General features: G+C 44.1%; 1 protein-coding gene and 1 pseudogene across 2 annotated transcripts; both read right to left on the bottom strand.

The window, feature by feature from the left end:
* Window positions 1-9,761: 9,761 nt before the first annotated feature.
* LOC308549458 (ribonuclease 8 pseudogene) lies at window positions 9,762-10,202 on the bottom strand (annotated as a pseudogene). Its single transcript has one exon. The product of its transcript is annotated as a ribonuclease 8 pseudogene (transcript).
* Window positions 10,203-21,108: 10,906 nt separating this feature from the next.
* LOC308549522 (ribonuclease 7-like) lies at window positions 21,109-21,579 on the bottom strand (the record flags this gene model as incomplete). Its single annotated transcript, XM_081122222.1, has 1 exon — window positions 21,109-21,579. The coding sequence occupies one exon, from the start codon at window positions 21,577-21,579 to the stop codon at window positions 21,109-21,111; it is 471 nt and encodes a 156-aa protein (XP_080978348.1).
* Between the last annotated feature and the right edge of the window lie 50 nt (window positions 21,580-21,629).

The raw sequence follows: 21,629 nt of genomic DNA on the forward strand, positions 1-21,629 counted from the left end.
CCTATGGCTCCCATTTGCGCTCGCGGAGGAAAGGCACCCAAACCCCAATCGGACCCGATCATTTGATAGTGGGTATCAGACCCTTCCTTCTTGCGGGGCGGTGACAGTCTCGCGGAGTCACTGGGCTCACGGCGTTGGGGATGGCCCTCTGACACAGCAGGCACAGAGGGGTAGGCTAAGAAAATTCTAGCCTCGCCCATCCATCCTCGCGTCCGGATGGGAAATGAAGGCCCAGCGAGGGTCCCCCAGGAGGCTTAGGGGAGGTGTAGGCATAGCAGGGAGGGGTCTTGTCCCTCCGCTGAGAGGGCACCGGAAGCCCTGCAAGGCCAGGCCGGGTGGGGGAGGGGGTGGGTGGGGTGGGGGAGGGGGTGGGTGGGGTGGGGGAGGGGGTGGGTGGGGTGGGGGGAGCTTCCAAAGGGTGGGCATTTGAGAGGAGATCAGAAAGCCAAATAGTTCCTAGAGGGGGGCTTGAAGGCATGTGCCACTGAAACTAAGGGGTGAAGTTTGGAAAGTGTCTTGCCAGGGGATGCAGCTCCTACGAAGCCAGGAGGCCAGAGCTTCTGGACAGTCGTTAGAACATCAGGAGAGTAAGACGTCCTGTAGATGTGATGGCTCTTCTCTCACCTCCTCAGAAAGTTAAACTCCACCCTTTCTCCACTCCACTGGGTCTAGAAGAGAGGAGAGAGAAAATGCATATATATATATATTTTTTTTTTTGTAGGCAAGATCCTTCTGCTCCATAGCAGCAAAAGATTAATCTAGGACAGTAAATCCTAGTGGTCATCTTTTCCAGCACAGTTAGAAGCAGGGAGTTGGAGCTCCTTTCTGTCAATAGGTTATGGGGCCTTGAGTCAGGAAGACTCTCCAGCTGCTTTAGGATTAGTGCCTGGGAACTGGGAGAGTGTGATTTTGCTACCCCCTGGTGTCCACTGGGTAAATGCTGCCCAGTAGCTGGTTACAGAGGCCAGTACTTAGGAAACTTTCTTAGATATAGCAGTTGACCTGAATGCTGGTGCATTTGAAAATCGACGTACAACTTTTGATTCCCTCAAAACTTAAGTTGTTTCTCAGTATTAGAGGGGGATTGGTTCTAGGAACCCTCACCAGTACCACAATCCATGGATGCTCAAGTTCCCTATATAAAGTGGCAGAACAATGCAGTTGGTTTTCCGAGTCCTTAGACTCCCAACCATGGAAGGAAAACAGTACAAGTAGTTATGGAAAGAAATCCAAGTACTAGTGGATATGTACAATCCAAACTTGTGTTGCTCAAGAGTCAGCTGTATTATGAATCTTGTTCACTTGTTTCAAATCCAACTCACCCATTCTCAGTGTTGAGGCAGCCTGAACCTTTCCTTACCTGGTCTGAAATTCCTTATACTCGAGCAAGTTGGAAAACAGTTGGTAGAGCCTAAGGTTCCCACAATTAGAAAGTGGGACATAAATTAAGCTGGTTGAACTTCTGGAAAATGGAGTGGATTGTTTTTTTCCCCCCATGGAAAAAGAAGAGCCCTTGAAAATGTTTTGAGCTTGTAGCATGAGGAAATTTGAATGCAGGATCTGGGATCCAGTTACTCCTTCCCAGAAATTGTTTTAATCTTTACTAAATTAGAAAGGTTTATTTTATTAAGTGACATATACTATATGACCGGTGTGGCTCAGTCTTCCTGGTGCACAGGGAAGTCACAGGTTCGATTCCCCAGTGGGGTTGCAGCCTCCATCCCCTGTAGGGGGTGTTTGGGAGGCAGCTGATTGATGTTTTTCTCTCTCCCCCACTCCCTTCCTCTCTTTCAAATAAATAAATAAATACATACATACATACATACATACATACTAAAAACAAAGTAAAGTGACATATACTATGCTTATAGTGGTTAAATACCACTTTCTCCAAAAATACATGTTCTTACCTATAAGTGTATAGGTAGGTGTGTGGTACTCGTTTGTGTGTACAATGGAGTATGTGTTGATGTATATGTTTTTGGGAGATGTGAAAGGGAAAGATATAATGGAGCAACTGGAGGCAGGAAATAGACCAGGTTTATAAGCCCTCTCCTGCATTCACAAACAGTTCTCGCCATATTTTATCAATTTCAGATTCTTTGGGGCTTACCAAACTCTCATTTTAAAGATGAAATTCTGGCTTATCGAAGTTAAATAATTTACTGTAAGTTATCCAGTAGGTGGAGAAACCAGGATTTGAACCCAAGCAGCCTGACTCCAGAACCTTCACTCTCACCTACTAAGTTACAGAGTTTCATTTTAGCTGTCCAAGTTCATAAAAGAAGTACTTTAAACACTACACCACCTCTGCCACCATCTAGCCATCCTGTTAAAAAGTGTTAACTTTATTTTTGTAGTAGCCAGTCTTGAAAGCATTTTTAAAAATGATAGATATGTCCCTGTAAATCAGAGAACAAAAATTATTTTTTCTTTAGACTTGTTCTAGAGTGTTGTAGTTAAAATAATCCCCAAGAAATTTCCAATATGGTTCTTACGGGGAAGGAGTGTTAACATGAGAGTAGAAACATTTGTGTCTATAATGTTTATTATCTGGTTTATGCACACCGAGAGATGTAACTACCATTGTACATAGGGCTGGGACTTTGGGCTGCTCACTATTTGTCCACTTGAAGAGTAGCAGTAGCTTGGGCTCTGCTTTAGTTCCATGCCTGAAAGTAAGAGAAAATTAATGAAGGACCACAAAGGGGAATTTTAGGGACAGAAAAGTAGGCTTGGGAGAACATCTTGTTACCTGTGCCTTCCAAGGAAACTGGGGGCCAAACCTTAGTTATCTTAGGATAAGAAATCTGTAGTATATATATTTTAATTCTATTTTTTGTTTAATTTTCCCTCAGTTTTGGTTTTACTTTAAAAGTAACATTCCTTTAAAAATTTACAACTTCTCTGAACTAGATGTCGCAAAATCCACACCACCAACATCTTGACTGTGCTAGCACATTAGTTTCCACAATGTTCTACACACTCCACTCTTATCTCCTGATAAGCCATTTGTTGCACCCTCACCAGAGTGATCTTCCAAAAACCTCAATCAGATCACATCACCCCCTTCCAATGGCTTCCCATTTGCATCATGATTCCTTTTCTGCCTTTTTCTCCAGCCTCATCTCTTACCCTGAGTGGACAGCTGCTAGTGACCCTCCAGCCAGAGTGGCCTTTCAGTTCTTCAAATATGCCTTGCTTATTCCTAATTTGGGGCCTTTTTGCTCTCTTTTCCTTCTGCCTGGAGGCTTTTCACAGTTCCAGTGGTTGGCTCTCATGCTTCAGTCTTAACTAAAGTGTTACACTGTTAAATGTCTTCCCTGGCCACCTGCTTTAGTGTTCCTATTGTACCTCTTAATAATGGCATTTTGGTTTGTTTTCTTCATAGCATTTACCTCTATTTGATTATGTATTTATTTGTTTGTTTCCTATCTCATAATAAGCCCACCTTCACCACTACATATTTTAAAATAAACTCTATGAACTGAGGGACCTTGTGTACTTTGTCACGCTATACCCTAGATAGTGTCTGGCCTGGTCCTGAAAGGTATCGCCCCTCCAGCTTTAAAGACTGTAAGGGGCGCTGAAAGCCCCACAGACCAAGAATGGTGGCAGAACAAGTGAGAAGTGAAAACTGGGAGGGAGTGAGGAGGCTGAGGCTCAGGGTCTGCTGCTCAGCTTCCTTTCTTTAGCCCTCACAAGTTCTTTTTTGTCTGTTGGTTGATATTTGCAAGTGAGAGGTGCATAGGGGGGAATTAAAAGCAAATGTGGAACAGCTTCTGGGTTGGATGTAGTTCACTGGGCTGGGAGCGTCTGGAGGAAGCAAGGTTTGGAGAGAGAGTTCTGGAAAGCCTCCACATTCACTGACGGACTTTATTGGTGTATAAACCCAGAAACCCTTTTATAGAGTTGTAACACAATGAAAACATAGTTTTATGTTCTGTTTTCTTCATGTGGCACTGCCCATCCATATTCCCATGCATCAGGATAATTTTAACTGAAGAGTTAAAGTGATAATTTGATGCTGCTGTTAAAACATCAAATAGTTCCCCCATCATTTTTTTAGTCACACTTAATTTTGAGGAATTTGTATTATTTACTTTTTAATTTAATTTTTTAATTGCAGTTTACATACAATATTATTTTGTGTTAGTTTCAGATGTACAGCATAGTGGTTAGACGATCGTATACTTTACAAAATGGTCCCCCCGGTAATTCCAGTACAATATATAGTTATTACAATATTATTGACTATATTCCCTATGCTGTACTTTACATCCCTGGGGTCATTTTGTGAGTATCAATTTGTACTTCTTAATCCCTTCACTTTTTTTACCCTGTCCCCCAACTCCCCTCCACTCTGGCAACCATCAGTCTGTTCTCTATCTATGAGCCTGTTTGGAATTTGTATTATTTCTAAGTTCTCTCTGTTACACAAAGAAAAGTGTAAGCAGATTTGCATAAATTCATCCCTCCTCACTTTGAGTTACTTCCATTTAGCCTAGTTTAGCGAGTGGAATTACTGGATCAAGCAGTAGGAGCCATTTTATAGCTCTTGCTGTTACCTAATGAGGCAGTACAGAGTGGGGTAAAAGTAGGTTTACAGCTGTGAGTATGTGAAACACAGAGGTTATTACTGTATTATTATTTATTAATTATTGTATTATTTTACATATGAACAACTGTAAACCTACTTTTGCCCAGCCCTGTATTTGGAGGGCACAGGTTATAAACTCTTAAAATATTTAAAAGGTTGAGTGTGAAGAGGAATTGGATTTGTTCTGAATAGGGCGTCATGCATTGCTGCAGGGACAGGGACGTAGATTAGGTTCTATACGGGGGAGTTGTTCACATTTAGAGCTGCCCGAGATTGGCACAGGCTGTAGATTCCCCCTCTCTGGAGATTTTTAAGCAGAATGAGTTTTAAAAGAAATTGTTTTATAAACTTTCCCAGTCTGTGATCTGTATATTTTTCTAGTCCCATTCCTTTGCTTTGAAAACAAATTTTGTTAAAAGAACATTTATGAAGACCTAGCATGCGCCGGGTATCCCTAGAGGCGCCCTGAGCCCTCACTGGCAGGCTCACAGCAGCCTCCGGGGGCAGGCAACCTGGGAACTATGACACCATGAAGTCCATGAAGCCAGCCCCCCAATCTTTAGAGCTGCTAAGCAGGCGGGTACACATTTATTTTCAGTTCCTTGCATCCCCTTTTCTGGACTTATTGTCCACTTATAGGTCTCTACCCATATTCCACCTATTCTTGTTACAAAAGTTTCAGTATGCTCCCAAGTCAAACTTGGTACTTAAGTGATTAATTCCAAGTAATTTTTACATTATCTTGTTTTTTATTTCTGCCAAAAGATATTTGTACTTCAAATGAAGGGTTTTGGTTCCCAAAGAATCTGTAATTGGTAGAATATTGCACTCCTAATTCCACTAACATAACTCTACCTCTCCTCATGAACATGCGTGTGTTTATACATACACGCGAGTGCGCGCAGGTCACACACACACACACACACACACACACACACACACAGCCTGATTTTATTGAAGGAACCAGTTGCCTGACAATCTGTTGTTTTCAGTTTTTTTAAAGCTCCCTTACTTGGTGAAATCTAGTCTCAAAACTCCAAGTTTGGCCAAGGAAGAAAAGCCCCTATTGAGGATGGAGATTCAACCATAGTCTCTGAGTTTTACTTTTTCTTGGAGTATATTTTGCTGAATTCTTCTGCCACTACCACACTGGCCTCAGGGAAGCACACCTCCCTTTCCCAGTTCCTCCAGAATGCAGTGGGAGCCCCTTCTCAAACGGGCAGGACGACCCACCTAAAGGCAGCGCAGTGCAGAGGAAGGAGAGCGCTGAGGACAGAGACCGCTCTGGGCTTAATTCTGGTGCCACACTGCCAGCTGAATGCCTTGGTCTGGGCTATTGCATCATCGGTAGCCACCCTTCCTCCTGAAAGCTCAGTAAAAGCAACAGACATGGGAACATCAGGAAACACAGTCACCAAAGCTAACTACGCATTGTGTAGATGAAAACAACACAGAAAATGGGCTGGTTTCACAATGTCAATGTGAGTTTTTAATATGTCCCTTTTGTGCCCAGAAAAGAATATTCAGAGGGCCATGTTGACTTTTTAAAGTTTATGTTTCCTATATTAAAGATGCAAATCGGAAGCCCAGTTTTTCCTTAAGCTTTTATGTTTAACTTACAAACAAGTATATTTTAATCTCTTTAAAGGGTTGTATTTGATGACTATTTGGTACCATTTATAAATGTAGTTAATGAGACTATTTTAAACAAAATTTTAAATATATTTTATAAATTTAACTTAATCCTTGCCCTTATAAAGTAATTTGGTCATCTGAGCTAATCAAACAAGACATTCCTGAATACCTAAGAAACGCTTACAAATTTAGCAATTCATATGGCGGTTTAATTCTTAGGTTTTATTAAATGTTCCAAAACTGGTTTTAAAGGAAAGTTTTATTTGGAGTCACATGTCTAAATCAATTACACATTTTGCTCAGTCGGTGTGGCTCAGTGGTTGAGCATTGACCCATGAACCAGGAGGTCATGGTTTGATTCTCAGTCAGGGCACATGCCTGAATTGCGGGCTCTGTCCCCAGTGGCGTTGTGCAGGAGACAGCCGATCAATGACTCTCTCTCATCATTGATGTTTCTATCTCTCCCTCTCCCTTCCTCTCTGAAATCAATTTTAAAAAAAAATTTAAAAAATCAATTATACATTTTCAATTAGAATTATAATGCCAATTTGTAACAGACTAAATTCTCTTAAACAAAGCAAATACCTAAAATATCAAATATGCACAAATTCCTTATACAAACATATTGATGTTATGTGTTTGATTCTCTTAAATATTATATTCTGAGTTAAAAATTTTTGAATATTAAAACTTACCCACTAGGAAATAATTATGTCATCCTAAATGACCGGGGAGTCCCTTCCCAAGTGAGTTGTTAGAAGCAGGTCTTCAGTGGCCCGAATTGCATAACCAGCAGAGGTTTGTCCCAAGGCTTTCGGGGAGCTCTTCTCAAGCCCTCAAGTGCCCCACTGAGCCCTGTTTTATGGACTCTGTGTCATTACTCTCTGAGTGAGCCAGTTTTACAGCCCAAGGCCCCTAGATTCAAGTTACACTCCATCTCATTCTTCAACCTACACACGGAAGTCAGAAACTCCTACCCAGGTTGCTACACCACTTGTTTGGATGTAACTAATCTATTTAAGTATTATCTATTCTGAAGTATTTCCAAACTCTTTGCAGCTTCTGGAGTCACAACTCCTACAGATGGTTGAATTTCTCCTGGTGTTGCCTAACTCTGGTCACAGACCTAACGTTATAGCAGAGACATGTAACAGGAAGATTAACATGGAACAGAGAACAGGTTTGGGGTTAGGATGAATGAAACTCTGGAGAAGGTGGGAGAAAAATGCTATGGAATTCATTTTATTCATTATACTCTTCTGTTATTTGATATGTTTCAAAGGTATTTCTACCTGCCTCCTAAACGAGACAGTGAATCCTTGATTGCCACAACTTAGAAGTGTTTGCCTGGCTCCAAATCACAGCCCCCTCCAAAGCCATACATGTGTTGGGTGCATATTAGGAACTCAGTGATACGTGGAAAAAAGAAAACCCAAGAACTTCTGTGCTCTCTTAAGGCAGTACCTGGGATAGGTGGGGAATTACTGGAGTAGCAAACAAACAAAAAAGAATGAGTTGACACAGGTGTCCCTTACATGAGGACCTCGAATGATTGGATATAATGTTTCCACGAATGAAGACTGAGAGACCGCAGGAGCAGGGGCAAGTCTGGAAGCCGGACAGGTCTGAGCTCAGTTCTAAGTGTTTTCCTTGAGATGCCTGCAGGACACTGAGGAGGTTAGTAACAGTAAGTAGATAGAGATGTGTGCCTGGAACTTGGGAGATCGGGGCTGGATATATGCTTTTGGGGGCAGGTAAGTGGCAGTTGAAGCCACGGAAGTGTACCAAGTCACTCAGGGCAGGGTGAGCTGAGATAGGACCTAAGAATAGAAACCCGAGAAACACCATCATTTAAGGGGCAGACAGGAAGCGGAGCCTGCCCATTACACCAGGGTGAAGCCAGGGAGGTAGAAGAGTGCTTTCCTCCTACTTCCAGCCTGTCTTCCTTGGTCAGAAGCAGTTGGTGAGACAGTTGGGGGGAAGACTGTGGTATGACGAGGCCTCCTGGATCTGTGGGGAGCTATATTTGGGGTGGATAGTGTGGGTGTGGTAGGTAGCAGGGAGCCCTCTCCTCCTTAGATCTCTTTTTCTAGAAAGCACGGAAGGGGGTTGGGAGTCACAATTTTTGGATTCTGTGCTTTCTCTGCCATATCACATTTCACCAACCATTCTTTCCTTATTCTCACACCTAGTTTGTGTAAGAAAATCTTTCTACATATGGAAAAGGAGGTGTGTGGAGGAGGCAGAGTTGGTAGAGGGAAGGAGAGGGGCTGCCTACTATGTGCATGTGCTTGTGTGCTGTGCACACAGTACACATGTGTGAGTACATGTTTTATGTATGTATATGTGTACATCTTATGTTGGTATTTATGTGTGTGTATGTGAATTATATGTGTATATTTTTCTCTGTGTGAATATTTACTAAGGTAAGTATAGAAATTGAGAAGAAGCATTAAGAAACTTTTATGCCAATTTGATTGATTTAATGTGAATTGAACCTAATATAAAATTTGGCCTTGGGTTTTCTATATCTGTATGTTCTATTCCTTTTTATTGTATTTTATGAAATTATTGGTCTGAGGGAGATGGCATATCAAACTTCTCCTTCACCAGTTAGAGAAGCACTAATTAGGACCAGATCAAGATTTTTGAAAGGTCTTGATTCTGAAATTCCCAAGGGAGAGCTATTCACTTGAGAAGTCTGAGGTTCCTGCTCAGGATCATATCAGTGAAGCATGAGGTCAGGTCTTGAGGACAAACAAGGAGGTCAGGCCTGAGATCTGCCCGACATCCCAGGGCTCAGCCTTTTCTTCCTCTCCTTCCTCCCCTTCATGTGAGGTGGGCCCACCAGGCTGTTCTCAAGGGGCTGCTCCTCCAAGCCCAAGCCTGCTCAAGGTGCTGCCCTCCCTCCAGTCTGCCCGGCAAGTGAAGCTGATGTCTCACAGAGATAAGAAGGGGTTTCCAAACCTCCATACTTTGCCCCAGACAGTAACACACCCTCAGTCAGAAACAGCAGTCTTTTATTGAAGCAAAATCAGACACATTCTCGACACAGGGAATCCAGCCCAGATTCCCTTGCCCTCCTTCCTTAAATAATCTCCCCTGCCTGGATCCTTCTGAACCGTCTAGCCGCAGCCCTTCTAATGCCCTGAACTTAGTTTGCATTTGTAATTTTATACTTTTCTTTTTTAAGGCAGTCTCCAAAGCTGTATATGCCATAGGCCCCACGAAACCTGGACCCCCCCCCTGCTGAGAGAGATCCTTAGGGCTTGAAGGGCCACATGGTATCACACACTCGGAACGCAATGGAAGCAGCAGTGAAGGGCTAAGGAGGATCGCCTCTCTCCCCGCATCGTCTCAGGCACCCATCACTGCCCCCTGCTCTGGAATGAAGAGTATGTGCAGCTGGGTGTGTGGGAGAGCGGTGGTATTTGCAAAGAGGCTAAGGATTAGTAAAGAACTCGAGGGAGGAAACGCCGCAGCAGCGCCAGGAGCCTGCAGAGCTTGGGGAGGGAGACACCTGGCCTTAGACAGCATTACCCAAGGTCATTGGAACCAGCAGGTACCTCAACTCACCCTTCACAGGCCCTGATGAAGAATGCATCCAGTTGCTTTCCTTGGTACCTGCAATCATGCCCTCACACGTGGTCAGGGACACGGGCCTCTGGCTCTGGTGGCAGCTTTCGTGGCCATTCTTGCAGGTTATGATGGGAGTGTGGCAGGGGGCGGCCACACTGGAGAAAGATTCATGCAGGAAGGTGCTGAGGCCTTTGCAGGGTTTCATGCTCTTGTTGACGTTGCCCATGGGCCCTTTGCATGCCTGGGGGCTGGGCTGCACGTGCTGGGTTTCCAACCACTGAGCTGAGGTCATGTGTTTGGGCTTGGCACTGACTGGGACCTCGGCCACCCACAGCCCCAGCAGCAGGAGCAGCGGCAGAGGGCAGAATCTTGCTCTGGCTGGTGCCATCTCTCCTAAGGGGGATAATGGCACCGAGGAAGAGGTAGGTGGGCGAGCGGGTCACCATGGGGGGGTGCTCTGCTACCCCGTCTAAGAATTGCATACCCTCAGTCAGTCATTGCAGCCTTGAATATTTAAGAACACCATTGGCATTTTATTGTTCAATTTCAGCAAATCATGTGCCTTTTTATGCTTCCAATAAAGACTACATTGTTTATCCCTCAAAAGAATTTTATGAGGTGAGTATGATGACTTTTTAAAAATATATGAGCAAACTGAGACTCAGAAAAGTTAAGGAACTTGCCCATCATAACACAGCTAGAGTGTGTCAAATACAGAATTTTAATCAACGCCTTTCGGCTTCCAAAGCCCCTATTCTTTCCACACTCCAGTGTTCCTTGTTTGAAAGTCTGAGAAGTCAGAACACAAAAGGAAACTAATCTTGGAAGAAAAATAGGCCATGGGTCCATGCCGCACTCTCCCAGGCTAGCTCAGGCGCTCCTGAAAGAGCAACATTAAGGTTGTGGAGTCAGGTTAATTCCTGTCTGTTCTGTGGCCCAGTTTCTCACTGAAGCTGGATAAACAGTCACTCCCAGTAAGGGAACTGCTGCTTCAGCCAGCAAAGCAGCACAGTGATTTGGGTTCTTTCCATGGCTGACGTTTCGCCCTGTTGGGGAAAGTCTTGGAATGACAGAGGGTCAGATCATCTCAATCAACTCTCTGTTTTACAGATGAAGGACCTGGAGGTCCTGAAAGAGGAAGTGCCTTTCCCAGGGCCACCGAATGAGTGGCAGAGCGGGGGCCAGGAGCTTCCTGACTTTCAGGCCATCCCTTTGGTCTAGTGCCAGACTGAAAGGGGAAGGAGAAAGGTTTTTCCACAGAAGCAGAGTGTAGTGAGTGTGTCTCTGTTGGTGGTTTTAAGCGGTGCATGAACACTGCCTTCAATAATTCTCTGCTAATCCTCCTGATAACATTTAAGAGAAAGTCTCCCATTAGAGCAAGAAGGTAAATTCTTTGTTTCTCCCCACTTTCCAATAGAGACAACAGACCTCAGGCTGAGTTTTCAACTCAAAATAATTCTGGATAGACTTTTTAAACATTGAATGACATTATTGTTACTTCTATTTATTAAGTGACGCTCATATTCTTTGAAAATTTTGTTACACAGTTTCATTTTCAATGCATTATTTGAACTAAATGAATACATCCATATGGAGTAAATTATATTTATATGTTATTGGCAGTAAGTGAGTATTGCAACAATTGTCAAGGGAGGAAGCAAATGACTTAAGTTGGGGAACTTGCTCTGGCTACAGCCTCTCAGGTCTGTGTTGATGTGTTAGACTCAGTCCAACATCTCCACCTCTGGGGTTTGTGTGACTTCACTGCCTTTGAGATAAAATGCTCCTCAAATTGGCAAATATCACATAGGCTTCTAGGATCTGCATTGCCAGGTGGGAAACTTCTGAAAGGTTTGTCCCTCTGCTTCCAAGGTAGAGCCTGGGTCACCAGCAGAGCTCACCTTGCGGTGGGGATCCCTTCATGCACTCCTCCCACAAAGTTAACAAAATATTGATTCTTGAACCCAGGAGAACATTATCCAGCAAGCAGTTGACTTGGGCCCCAGGGAGCAAATATATATATATTTATCCAGGAAGTCACTTCTCTTTTGCAGGCCCTCAGCTGAACCTCTCCCATTGAGACGGAAGGATTACCAAGTGATTATTCTTTAACAGTTGCAGACCCAAGCTTTGGAGTAAGAAGGTGGAGATGGAAGCAGGAGCCAAGGGGGGCAGAAAAATTTCGCGCGGACCAAGATGACTGACCACAGATTTCGCAAGCTCTGAATCTGATTAAGTTGCAAACACTCTTTCCCTCAGGCAGATCCTGACCCTGCAGCTGGCCAGCCCCACTCAAGGGGACCTGGGGAAAGGGTTCTTATGATTGTGTATTTGATCTTAGTCATTCATCACAAGTCTTGCCAACTGCCACAGTCTCAGGGTTGTTTTATGCATTAAGCACTAGATGCTGGGTGCCTAGGGCCTGGGAAGTTTTCAAGGATCTCTAATATTTGAGACTGGGGAAAAAAATCTTGGCTCCAATACTAGAAAAGGCAACCAAAAGATCATATTTAAATGTATTCACTTAGCAGCTACCACAGTAACATAAAGTAGATTTATTTATTTATTTGTGTGGCATGCCGCATGAATTTTCTTGTCTTTGTGCAGAGGCCGTGCTGATCTCTGTAGGGTCCCAATTTTGGTATATGTGCTGCTGAAGAGAGCATGATTTTATGTATTTTGAAATTTGGCACGCATAAGAAGTTTATTACTCTGGAAAACAATCTTAGGTTAGATTTTCTTATTTTACAGGAATTCCCGAGTACCACAATTGCAGAAGGAACAACACCAATCATAAATTCCTGTAGTCAAATATTTTCAAAAGTAAGACTTATTAAAATAATTTCAGATACATTTCTGTAAGAATGATATTGAAAGAGAAATATATATTTTATGTATTTAGTGTGGTGTGATGAAATGTTAAAGTACCTAGTCTGATACAGTAGTATTAAACATCACCCTAGACTTAGCATATGACACATTAAGGGGCAGGTCAACACAGGGCTCTATAGTTGGAACAGAAGGAAACGAAAAGTACTAACTACCATTTATAAACATATAATATGTGCTTGGCACAGTGTTGGTTAATAAAAAAGTACTTGTTGTGTGCCAAGGCATTGTGCTATTTACGTACAATTTTATATACAAAACAATACTGTGTGTTCCATGTTATCACCCCCATTTTACAGAAAAGGAACCTGGGGCTTAGAGAGGTTAAGGTCCCAGATTTAGTGAGTGGCAGGGCCAGGACTGAAAATGAGGTAGGTCTGGCTCCAAAGTTATCTTGTCCCTCTCTGCTACACTGCTTTCCTGTTTATTAACAGTTAACTTATGGGCTGGGAGTCACCTTGCGACAAATTCCTTTTTTAAAAATCCTCACCCAGGGATATATTTTTTCCATTGATTTTTTTTTTAGAGAGAGCAGAAGGGAGGGAAGGAGGGAGGAAGAGAGAGAAGAAGCATTGACATGAGAGAGACACATCAATTGGTTGCCCCCACACAGGCCCCAGTGGGCCAGAGATTGAACTTGCAACCCAGATACGTGCCCTTGACCGAGAATTGAACCCACAACCTTTCAGTCCTCAGGCTGACACTCTAACCATTGAGCCAAACCGACCAGGGCCAAATTTTATTCTAATAGACTGGTCTTTCTATTGTCTCCTGGACGTGTTTTGGTCCCTTCAACTTTACTTCTGTGGTTTTTATTTTATCTTTCCTGAGAGCCCTCCCTCAAATATTATCTATCCTTCAGAGCGCAGCCGTATCATGTTATCTTGGTCATATGTATGAGCCTTCCTGTACAACTCAACCTCAGGAGAATCCCTCCGGAACAATCTCCTTCAGTATTAACTCCTGGTGCCACTCACTTGGGCACCTTGTTACTTAACTCTTACGTGAGTGTCCAGTCTTCCCAACTAGATAGCAAGCTCATGGTTCAGGAGGCTGGTCCGTTTGTGTTTCTCTGCCTCCATAGTGCCAGCACACTGAGAGCTCACAGGGACACTCAGTGACTGCGTGTTGAACCGAATCACCACTCTGGTCCTCTCAGTCTCCGCATCATTAACAAAGAGTTTCAGTGTAATGATTTCTAAAGTGCCTCTTGGTTCTAACTGTATGAAACAAGAAGAAACATCAATGTGCTAGTAGCTGGATTAGAATGTAAGGAGAGGACCCACAGAAAGACCCCGAATGTAGCTCAAAAGAGGGCCAGTGGATAGTACACGATGATTTCCAAAGACCAGTTCTTTTGGTGAGGGCGCCATAAACGTCTGTGTGGGTTGCTGGCCTGAAGGACAGAGCGCCATGAGGTAGTCTTTGAGCTACACTTGTCATCCCCAGTATGGTTGTTGGGATTTGCCCTACATGCAGCCTTCTGGTGGCGAGAGGCAGACGGTTCAGGGAAGGGGGCTCTGGAGGAGATGGGCTGGCGCAGGAGGGGCCAGGGCCACCACAAACGGAGTGGCTAAGGGGGAAATGAGGTGAGCATTTTCTAAACCTCAGCTTGGATCCTGCATGAGACTGTCCAGCACAGGTTCCTGGTCCCTCGGGAGAGGACAGAGGTTATGTAGGGGACCAGGTTCAGCTGGGACTGATGAGCTGAAAGCGACGCTGCTCTGATAAGGGGATGCGAGAAGAACTGTTGCTGGTGCTGTTTTCTGTAGGCGCTGAGGCTGAGCCAAGCTGGGAGGCAGAGGCCTAGAAGTAAAATTCACCCAGAGAAAAGCTGAATGAAGGGATAGCATTGGCTTCAGGAGGCAGGTGGCTGCTGATACTATTCTGTTTCCCTGGGCACGGTGTAGAAGATTTTCTACTTGCTTTCTGCCAAACAGCTCACACCTCCATGATGGACCACGCGGGGGCCAGGGCAGGTGACTGGGAGGAGCACTTACTCCTGACAGCCCTGCATTTCACTAGCTCTGGCTGTGAGACATTCTTGCAACGCTAATTAAAAAATGAGACCAAGCTTGTGAACATGTAGCTCCCCAGTTACTTCGTGAGTATATAGAGCAATAGAGAGAGAAGAGGGAAAAGAGAATAGAGGAACAGAATGAAAGTCTCGGAAGCTGGGTAGAGGTGAGCTCAGGCTGGCCAAGCCCAGAGGGTAAAAAGGCTAAGAGGACTGCTGGGCGGCTCCTGCTCCTGCGTAGCTCTGGAGAACAGGCTTCCTTGCCCTGGCTTTTCTGAATGTCTTCTTTGGTCTGCTTGTTGGGATCCGGAGTCTTGGCAATGAGTCAACCACCAGGGCAGGGGAGCTGGGTTGATCTCAGATTGGGGTAGGAGCCTTGCTAGAAGCTGCCACAGAGAATCTCTCCAAGGGTGATTCTCCTCCAAGAGGAGTCCCTGGCTCTGAAGGCCCTCGGCTCTGAGGGACCCTGCATTCTGGTTTCTGAACTCTGAGCCTCAGCGCTCTATCACATGACATTCAGTTGCCACACTCCTTGTGGGAAGTCTCATCTGTTCCCAGGTCTGTTTTTCTTTACTGTGTAGCTCTTTGGGGCCTTCTCAGGGAGCCCAATCTCACTGTGGCCTTGCCTCAGTGGGTGGACTGTCTCCCCTATTCCTGACTATAGGATCTGTCCTCAAGGAGAGGGTGTTAACTTCACCTCAACCAGAGCTGAGGCATGTGGCTCTGATCACCTGGGTTTTGTGGCCTTTAACTCACTACAAGCCTGCTTGCAGCATTTGGATGTCCCAGGGATGATAATGACAGCCATGATGGGAACAACCATAGCTAACATATATTAGGGTCCTATGTTTCAGTCTCTGTTCCAAGTGCTCTATGCCTATTTTCTTTCTTTCTTTCTTTCTTTCTTTCTTTCTTTCTTTCTTTCTTTCTTTCTTTCTTTCTTTCTTTCTTTCTTTCTTTCTTTCTTTCTTTCTTTCCTTCTTTCTTTCCTTCTTTCTTTCTTTCTTTCTTTCTTTCTTTCTTTCTTTCTTTCTTTCTTTCTTTCTTTCTTTCTTTCTTTCCTTCTTTCTTTCCTTCTTTCTTTCCTTCCTTCTTTCCTTCTTTCTTTCTTTCTTTCTTTCTTTCTTTCTTTCTTTCTTTCTTTCTTTCTTTCTTTCTTTCTTTCTTTCTTTCTTTCTTTCCTTCTTTCTTTCCTTCTTTCTTTCTTTCTTTCTTTCTTTCTTTCTTTCTTTCTTTCTTTCTTTCTTTCTTTTCTCTCTCTCTCTCTCTCTCTCTCTCTCTCTCTCTCTCTCTCTCTCTCTCTCTCTCTCTCTCTCTCTCTTCTTTCTTTCTTTCTTTCTTTCTTTTTTTTTAAACATGTGAAGGACTTCCCTACTGCCCTGGCCCCATGATTATCTTATTTTTGTCACCCAATTCTTGAAGAAAAATACTGGTCAGAGCCACACCCATGGAGAGAAAGTGAAGAAAAACCTCATCAAGGCCCGAGTACTCCTGCTGAATGCAGATATGTGCCCAGAGTACACAAGGCCATGAGATAAATCTCTCTTAATTCCACTAAAACTATTTTTGGGTGAGAGAAAGGAAAGCATTAATTTTACATAAAATAAGACTGTCCAATGGAGTCTTCCGAAAAATTCAAATTGCCTTTTAAAATTTTTTTAAAAAATTTTTTACAGTTTGAAATGTTTTTGTCTTTTTGTCTGACCTTGAGCCTTAGTTTATCTGTTCTTGGCTAGGAGCTTTTTTGGCAAGGGGAATGAGGAAGAGTTTGGTCTTCTTTGTTTAAATTTTTTGTTCTTCTGTCACGGAAGGCAGGCCTGCTCCATCCATCATAGGTTCCGCCATTCAGCACTTGACATTGCAGTAATAAATATAAATGATAACACCTCTCAAACTTTTCCTACATGCCAGCCACTGAACTAAATGCTTTATGGGTATTGTCACATTTGATCTACATAATATTCCTATGAACTAAGTTACACTTATGTAGATGAGAAAATTCCCATCTCTCTAAGTCAAAGAGGACTTTCCATCATAGTGCATATTTCCATTATGGGTAGACAACTTTCCTTACCTCCCCTCTCATGAACTGTGACCTTCCTACGAAGCCTCATTAGCAATATTTTCTCATGCCCCTGTGCTTTCATGGATTCTCCCAAGCTTATGGGCTTTGGAGTCCTGCACAGGTAAACATCCTGGTAAGACCTGTAACTGCTCTTTCTACCTCTCCATGGTGTAATGGGGGTAGGAGAAGGACTTTGAAAGAGTGACGATCTGAAGTCTTTGAAGCTCTCTTGGAGGCCTAGTTGTGCGGGAGCATAGGAGAAATGTGATAAAATGGGCCAAGACTCTCTCAAAGAGAAGGTTTCCTGAATGTTGCTGCTATGGATATGTTTTCTCCTGCCATAGCTCTAGGATTATCTCCTCTATAGCTATAGACACCATGAAGAGGGCAAAGTGAATCAATGTGAGGAGAAGGGTGCTGATCTCAAGGGCATTTCTTCTTCTTACATCCTGCCCTTGAGATCAGGACTTTTCTCTCTTTCTTTCTTTCTTCTTTCTTTCTTTCTTTCTTTCTTTCTTTCTTTCTTTCTTTCTTTCTTTCTTTCTTTCTTTCTTTCTTCCTTCCTTCCTTCCTTCCTTCCTTCCTTCCTTCCTTCCTTCCTTCCTTCCTTCCTTCCTTCCTTTCTTTCTTTCTTTCTTTCTTTCTTTCTTTCTCTCTCTCTCCTTCCTTCCTTCCTTCCTTCCTTCCTTCCTTCCTTCCTTCCTTCCTTCCTTCCTTCCTTCCTTCCTTCCTTCCTTCCTTCCTTCTCTTCTTTCTTTCTTTCTTTCTTTCTTTCTTTCTTTCTTTTTAAAATTGATTTTAGAGAGGAAGTGAGAGGGAGAGAGAGAAACATTGACATGAGAGAGAAACATACACCCTGACAGGAGATCAAACCTGGGTATATGCCCTGATCTGAATTGAATGGAGAACCTTCCGTGCACGAGACGATGCTCCAACCAACTGAACCACACTGGCCAGGGCAAGACCTTTCTCACATTGACCCAGTTGGCCCTTTTCATAGTGTCTGTGGTTCATTTACTTCAGAGTGTGGAGACTGGGAGAACTAACATCAACTAGAAAAGTCTCCTGCCTAGTCTACTTCAACCTCACTCCTTGGAAAGCTAACTCATTCTAGCTCCAGCTCTTAGGTTATTTTTTTTACTGAATTTTATTTCTGCTCCTTGGGGCCAGGTCCAAAGAATTCTTTACAGCTCTCTATGCAAGGTTGGGCAATACTTCCCTAGACACTCTTTTTCCCTTTCCAAGCTCCCACCTCCAGCAACAGAAATGCCTCATAACTAGTCATTCTTCTCTTGCTATTTTTCAGTTTTAAGGTAATAATGCATCAGGTTCAGCCAGCTTTGGTGTGTTGACTCTAACCTGTTATCTATTTTGGACCTCAGCCTTGACCTTTGGAAGGCTGAATAGCCAAATGCCTATTTCAACACTGTTCCTGGCATCCCTGAATTTGGCTGTGATCAAGAGCATGTGAAGGAATGGGTGACTGTCAAACCTAATCAGTTAAAGCATCAGTAATGAGAACAAGGCCAGTAATTTCAATTTATTATTAATATCTGAATAGCCATTTTCAAATAGTGGTGAGCCTTCTAGATGAAACTTGGAGTGAAATTTTCCTTACAAACTTAAAAATGTTGAAATTCTATCACTCAGTGGAAGTATAAATGTATTTTAAGAAAAGTGCTGTAATAAATTAATGGTTATAAAAACTTATACACAAGACAATTAAGAATTGGGACAATTAAAAAATTGGGAAAATTAGTTGACAATATAAATAATAGGAGAGAATGTATTGGCTGGGTTATTTTAGGAAGAACCTTATATGCTTTTTGAACCAAAAGTATTTATAACAATTTAATAAATAATACAAATACTATTTCATTTAATAAATGGCATAAGGCAAAACAATAAAAATTAGATATCATAATTCTATCTATAATTTCATTATATCATAATCTTTGTAGAATTGATCACTGTATTAGCATGTATCATGTTAAATAAAATACTCCATAAGAACTATACTGTTTAGGAGGATTTTTTTTATTGAGGTATAATTTACATACAGTGAGTACACAAATCTTGAATACAGCTCAATGACTTTTCACAAAGTAAACTTATCCAGATCAAGAAAGAGCATGTCCATCTTACCTCTTACTCCTTCCCAAAGGTGATTAAAAAACAAAACAAAAAACTTTATTGATTTCAGATTGAGGAAAGGAGAAGGAGAGAGAGAGATAGAGAAACATCAATGATGAGAGAGTCATTGATCAGCTGCCTCCTGCACGCCCCCAACCCGGGCATGTGCCCTGACCGGGAATCGAACCCTGATCGCGTGGTTCCTAGGTCAACGCTCAACCTCTGAGCCACGCCCGGCCAGGCTGCATCTCTACTTTAGACTTAACTTACTGGCCCCACACTCTGCTTGAATTGTTCAATGTTCTTTTCTCCTTTCTCTTGACCACCCCTTCCCTACCTTCTTTCCTCATGGTCTCAAACCACCCAGTCCCCCTAACAGGACTCTGCCTGCAGACTAGTCCTCTAGCCGACTCATGAACATTGTGCTAGCAGAAGAAAGCCCTCAGGAGAATTGAGTGCAGTATTTGTTTTGGTCTGCGCACTTGCCAAAGGTGGATATGACTGGACAGGAACATTTCTATTACTACTACCACGGCTACTACTAATTATCATTATTGAGTGCCCACCGCTGCCTGAGACTGAGGCTTTATAAACGTCATGTCTAAATCTCCCTGCAATGCTTTTGGGTAGGTGGTATTGCTCCCATTTTGCTCAGTGGAAACAGCTACAGAGGGGTTCAGTAGTTGGCTCGAGGTCACATAGCCATGAACCGCTGAACCAAGATTGACATTCAATTCCATCTGGCTCCAAAGCTTCCTCTAACTCTGGTGAGAAGTCAAGGAGGACTAGACTTGTTAGGAGGGTTAGGTAGAGAGTAGACTCCCCAGCTGGGGAGGGAAGGTGTAACAACTTAACTGGGTGCTGAAGGAGGGCAGGCAGGCTAGTATGGGCATGGTGCCATTTGTCTGGGATTGAGATAAAGGGAGAGAGAAGGGGCTGCGGGCAATGCCGGAGAGGCTATCAGGACCAGGCAACATAGAGCCATAGCTTCTCCAGCTCTGCTTACTAGGGAGGGAGAAATGGTGTCTGCAGCCCAGGGGGACAGGGGGGTGGCATTTTCACATCTCAACCTCAATGGCCTGGGCTGACTGCCAGAGTGAAGAGTCAGGGAAGCACGGAGGCAGGAGAGATGATTATCAGGAGGAAGGAAGCTCTGGCAGCTCCCACCAGCCTGTTTGTGACAAGCAGGCTCTGGGCCACGGAAGTCCCTTGAGGTCAAGGGAAATGTGACCTGGAGCAAGGGGGGGAAACTGGGGTACTCACCTCATCCTACACCTTCAGGCCGAGGGGATCTAGCCAGAGACAGGCCCAGGGCCCAGGTTGGAAAAGGAGTGTGCTGGAGGAAGGGGAGGACAGTTAGGGAGGCAGAGAGAGAAAGAATGAATGAAGATAACTCGAGCACCTCCTAAACAGTCTCTTGGCTAGAGAGGTAATGACCTTTATTGCAGTCAAGGCAGAGTAACTGGCTCTTCAGGGCTCTCAGGGTACATTTCTTCATGGGCGACCTCTTATCTAGTTCTCTTGTCCCTGCAGAGGTCTCTCCTTTTTTTGCCAAATGGTAAAGTAGAAAGTGCACCGGACATAGAGGGGGGGGGGAAACTTAGGTTCAAGTCCAGGTGCTGCTACTAACCAATTTCGCAAGTCCTTTAATTAATCGTGCTTGCTGAAATCTCAATTTCCTCATCCCTACAGGAGGCAAGTCATCAAGTCTATGCCACAGGGGACTCCTGTGGCTACACCACGAAACACATGCAATGCTATGTTTGTCTGCACAGAGGCCACCTCACTGCCACGTCAGAGCTGGGGAAGATTTCTATTAGGAACAGAAAGAGCTCTGTCCGTAAATCCCACGCACCCCCTCTCGCACGGATTTCCCCCTCTTGCCTTGCTGCCATGACAGGTGGGGCAGGGGAAGCTGTGCAGGCACAGACCAGGGAGCCCCCGCCCCTGAGCTTGCTCAGCTCCTCTCCTGGGATAGGTTTCTGGGAAAAGGGCAACGAAAAGATAAAAGACCATCTCTTCTGGAGCTTAGTCCAACAAAGTATAGACCTCAGCTGCTCCTCAGAAAATCCTGAGCTAGGAAAGGCCCCAAGAAATGAAGGGAAGAGAACCTTCTGTGCATAGGAGGAGCGGTGCAGAGGCCTGGAGAGGAAATGAGAGCACAGCCCAAGAGGGAGAAAGGCTGGACACCTAAATGACTTTGTCCAAGTGCACAGGAACCAGGTGGAATTTTCCAGAGTCCCCTTTCTGGGGAGGGCTACAGGCTATGATGTAAGAAGCCTTCAGTTTCTTCTCTTTGTAGTTGCAGTTTGGGTACTTCCCCGAGGTGAGCTGACAGTTGGTCAGGGACACGGGCCCTTTGCTCTGGTGGCAGTTTTTCTTGCCGTTCTTGCAGGCTGTGACGGGGGCATGGCAGGTGGCGGCCACACTGGGGAAGGATTCGTGCAGGAAGGTGTTGAGGTCTTTGCAGTGTTTCGTGTGCTTGTTGATCTTGCCCATCGCCACTTTGCACGCCTGGGGCCTGGGCTGCACGTGCTGGGTTTCAAACCACTGAGCTGAGGTCATGTGTTTGGGCTTGGCACTGACTGGGACCTCAGCCACCCACAGCCCCAGCAGCAGGAGCAGCAGCAGAGGGCAGGATCTTGCTCTGGCTGGAGCCATCTCTCTTGGGGGGAATAGTCAGAATGGAGGGCTAGGTCCGTGGGAACAGA

Source organism: Miniopterus schreibersii, assembly GCF_964146895.1.
Source record: "Miniopterus schreibersii genome assembly, chromosome: 1".
Classification (NCBI taxonomy): Eukaryota; Metazoa; Chordata; class Mammalia; order Chiroptera; family Miniopteridae; genus Miniopterus; species Miniopterus schreibersii.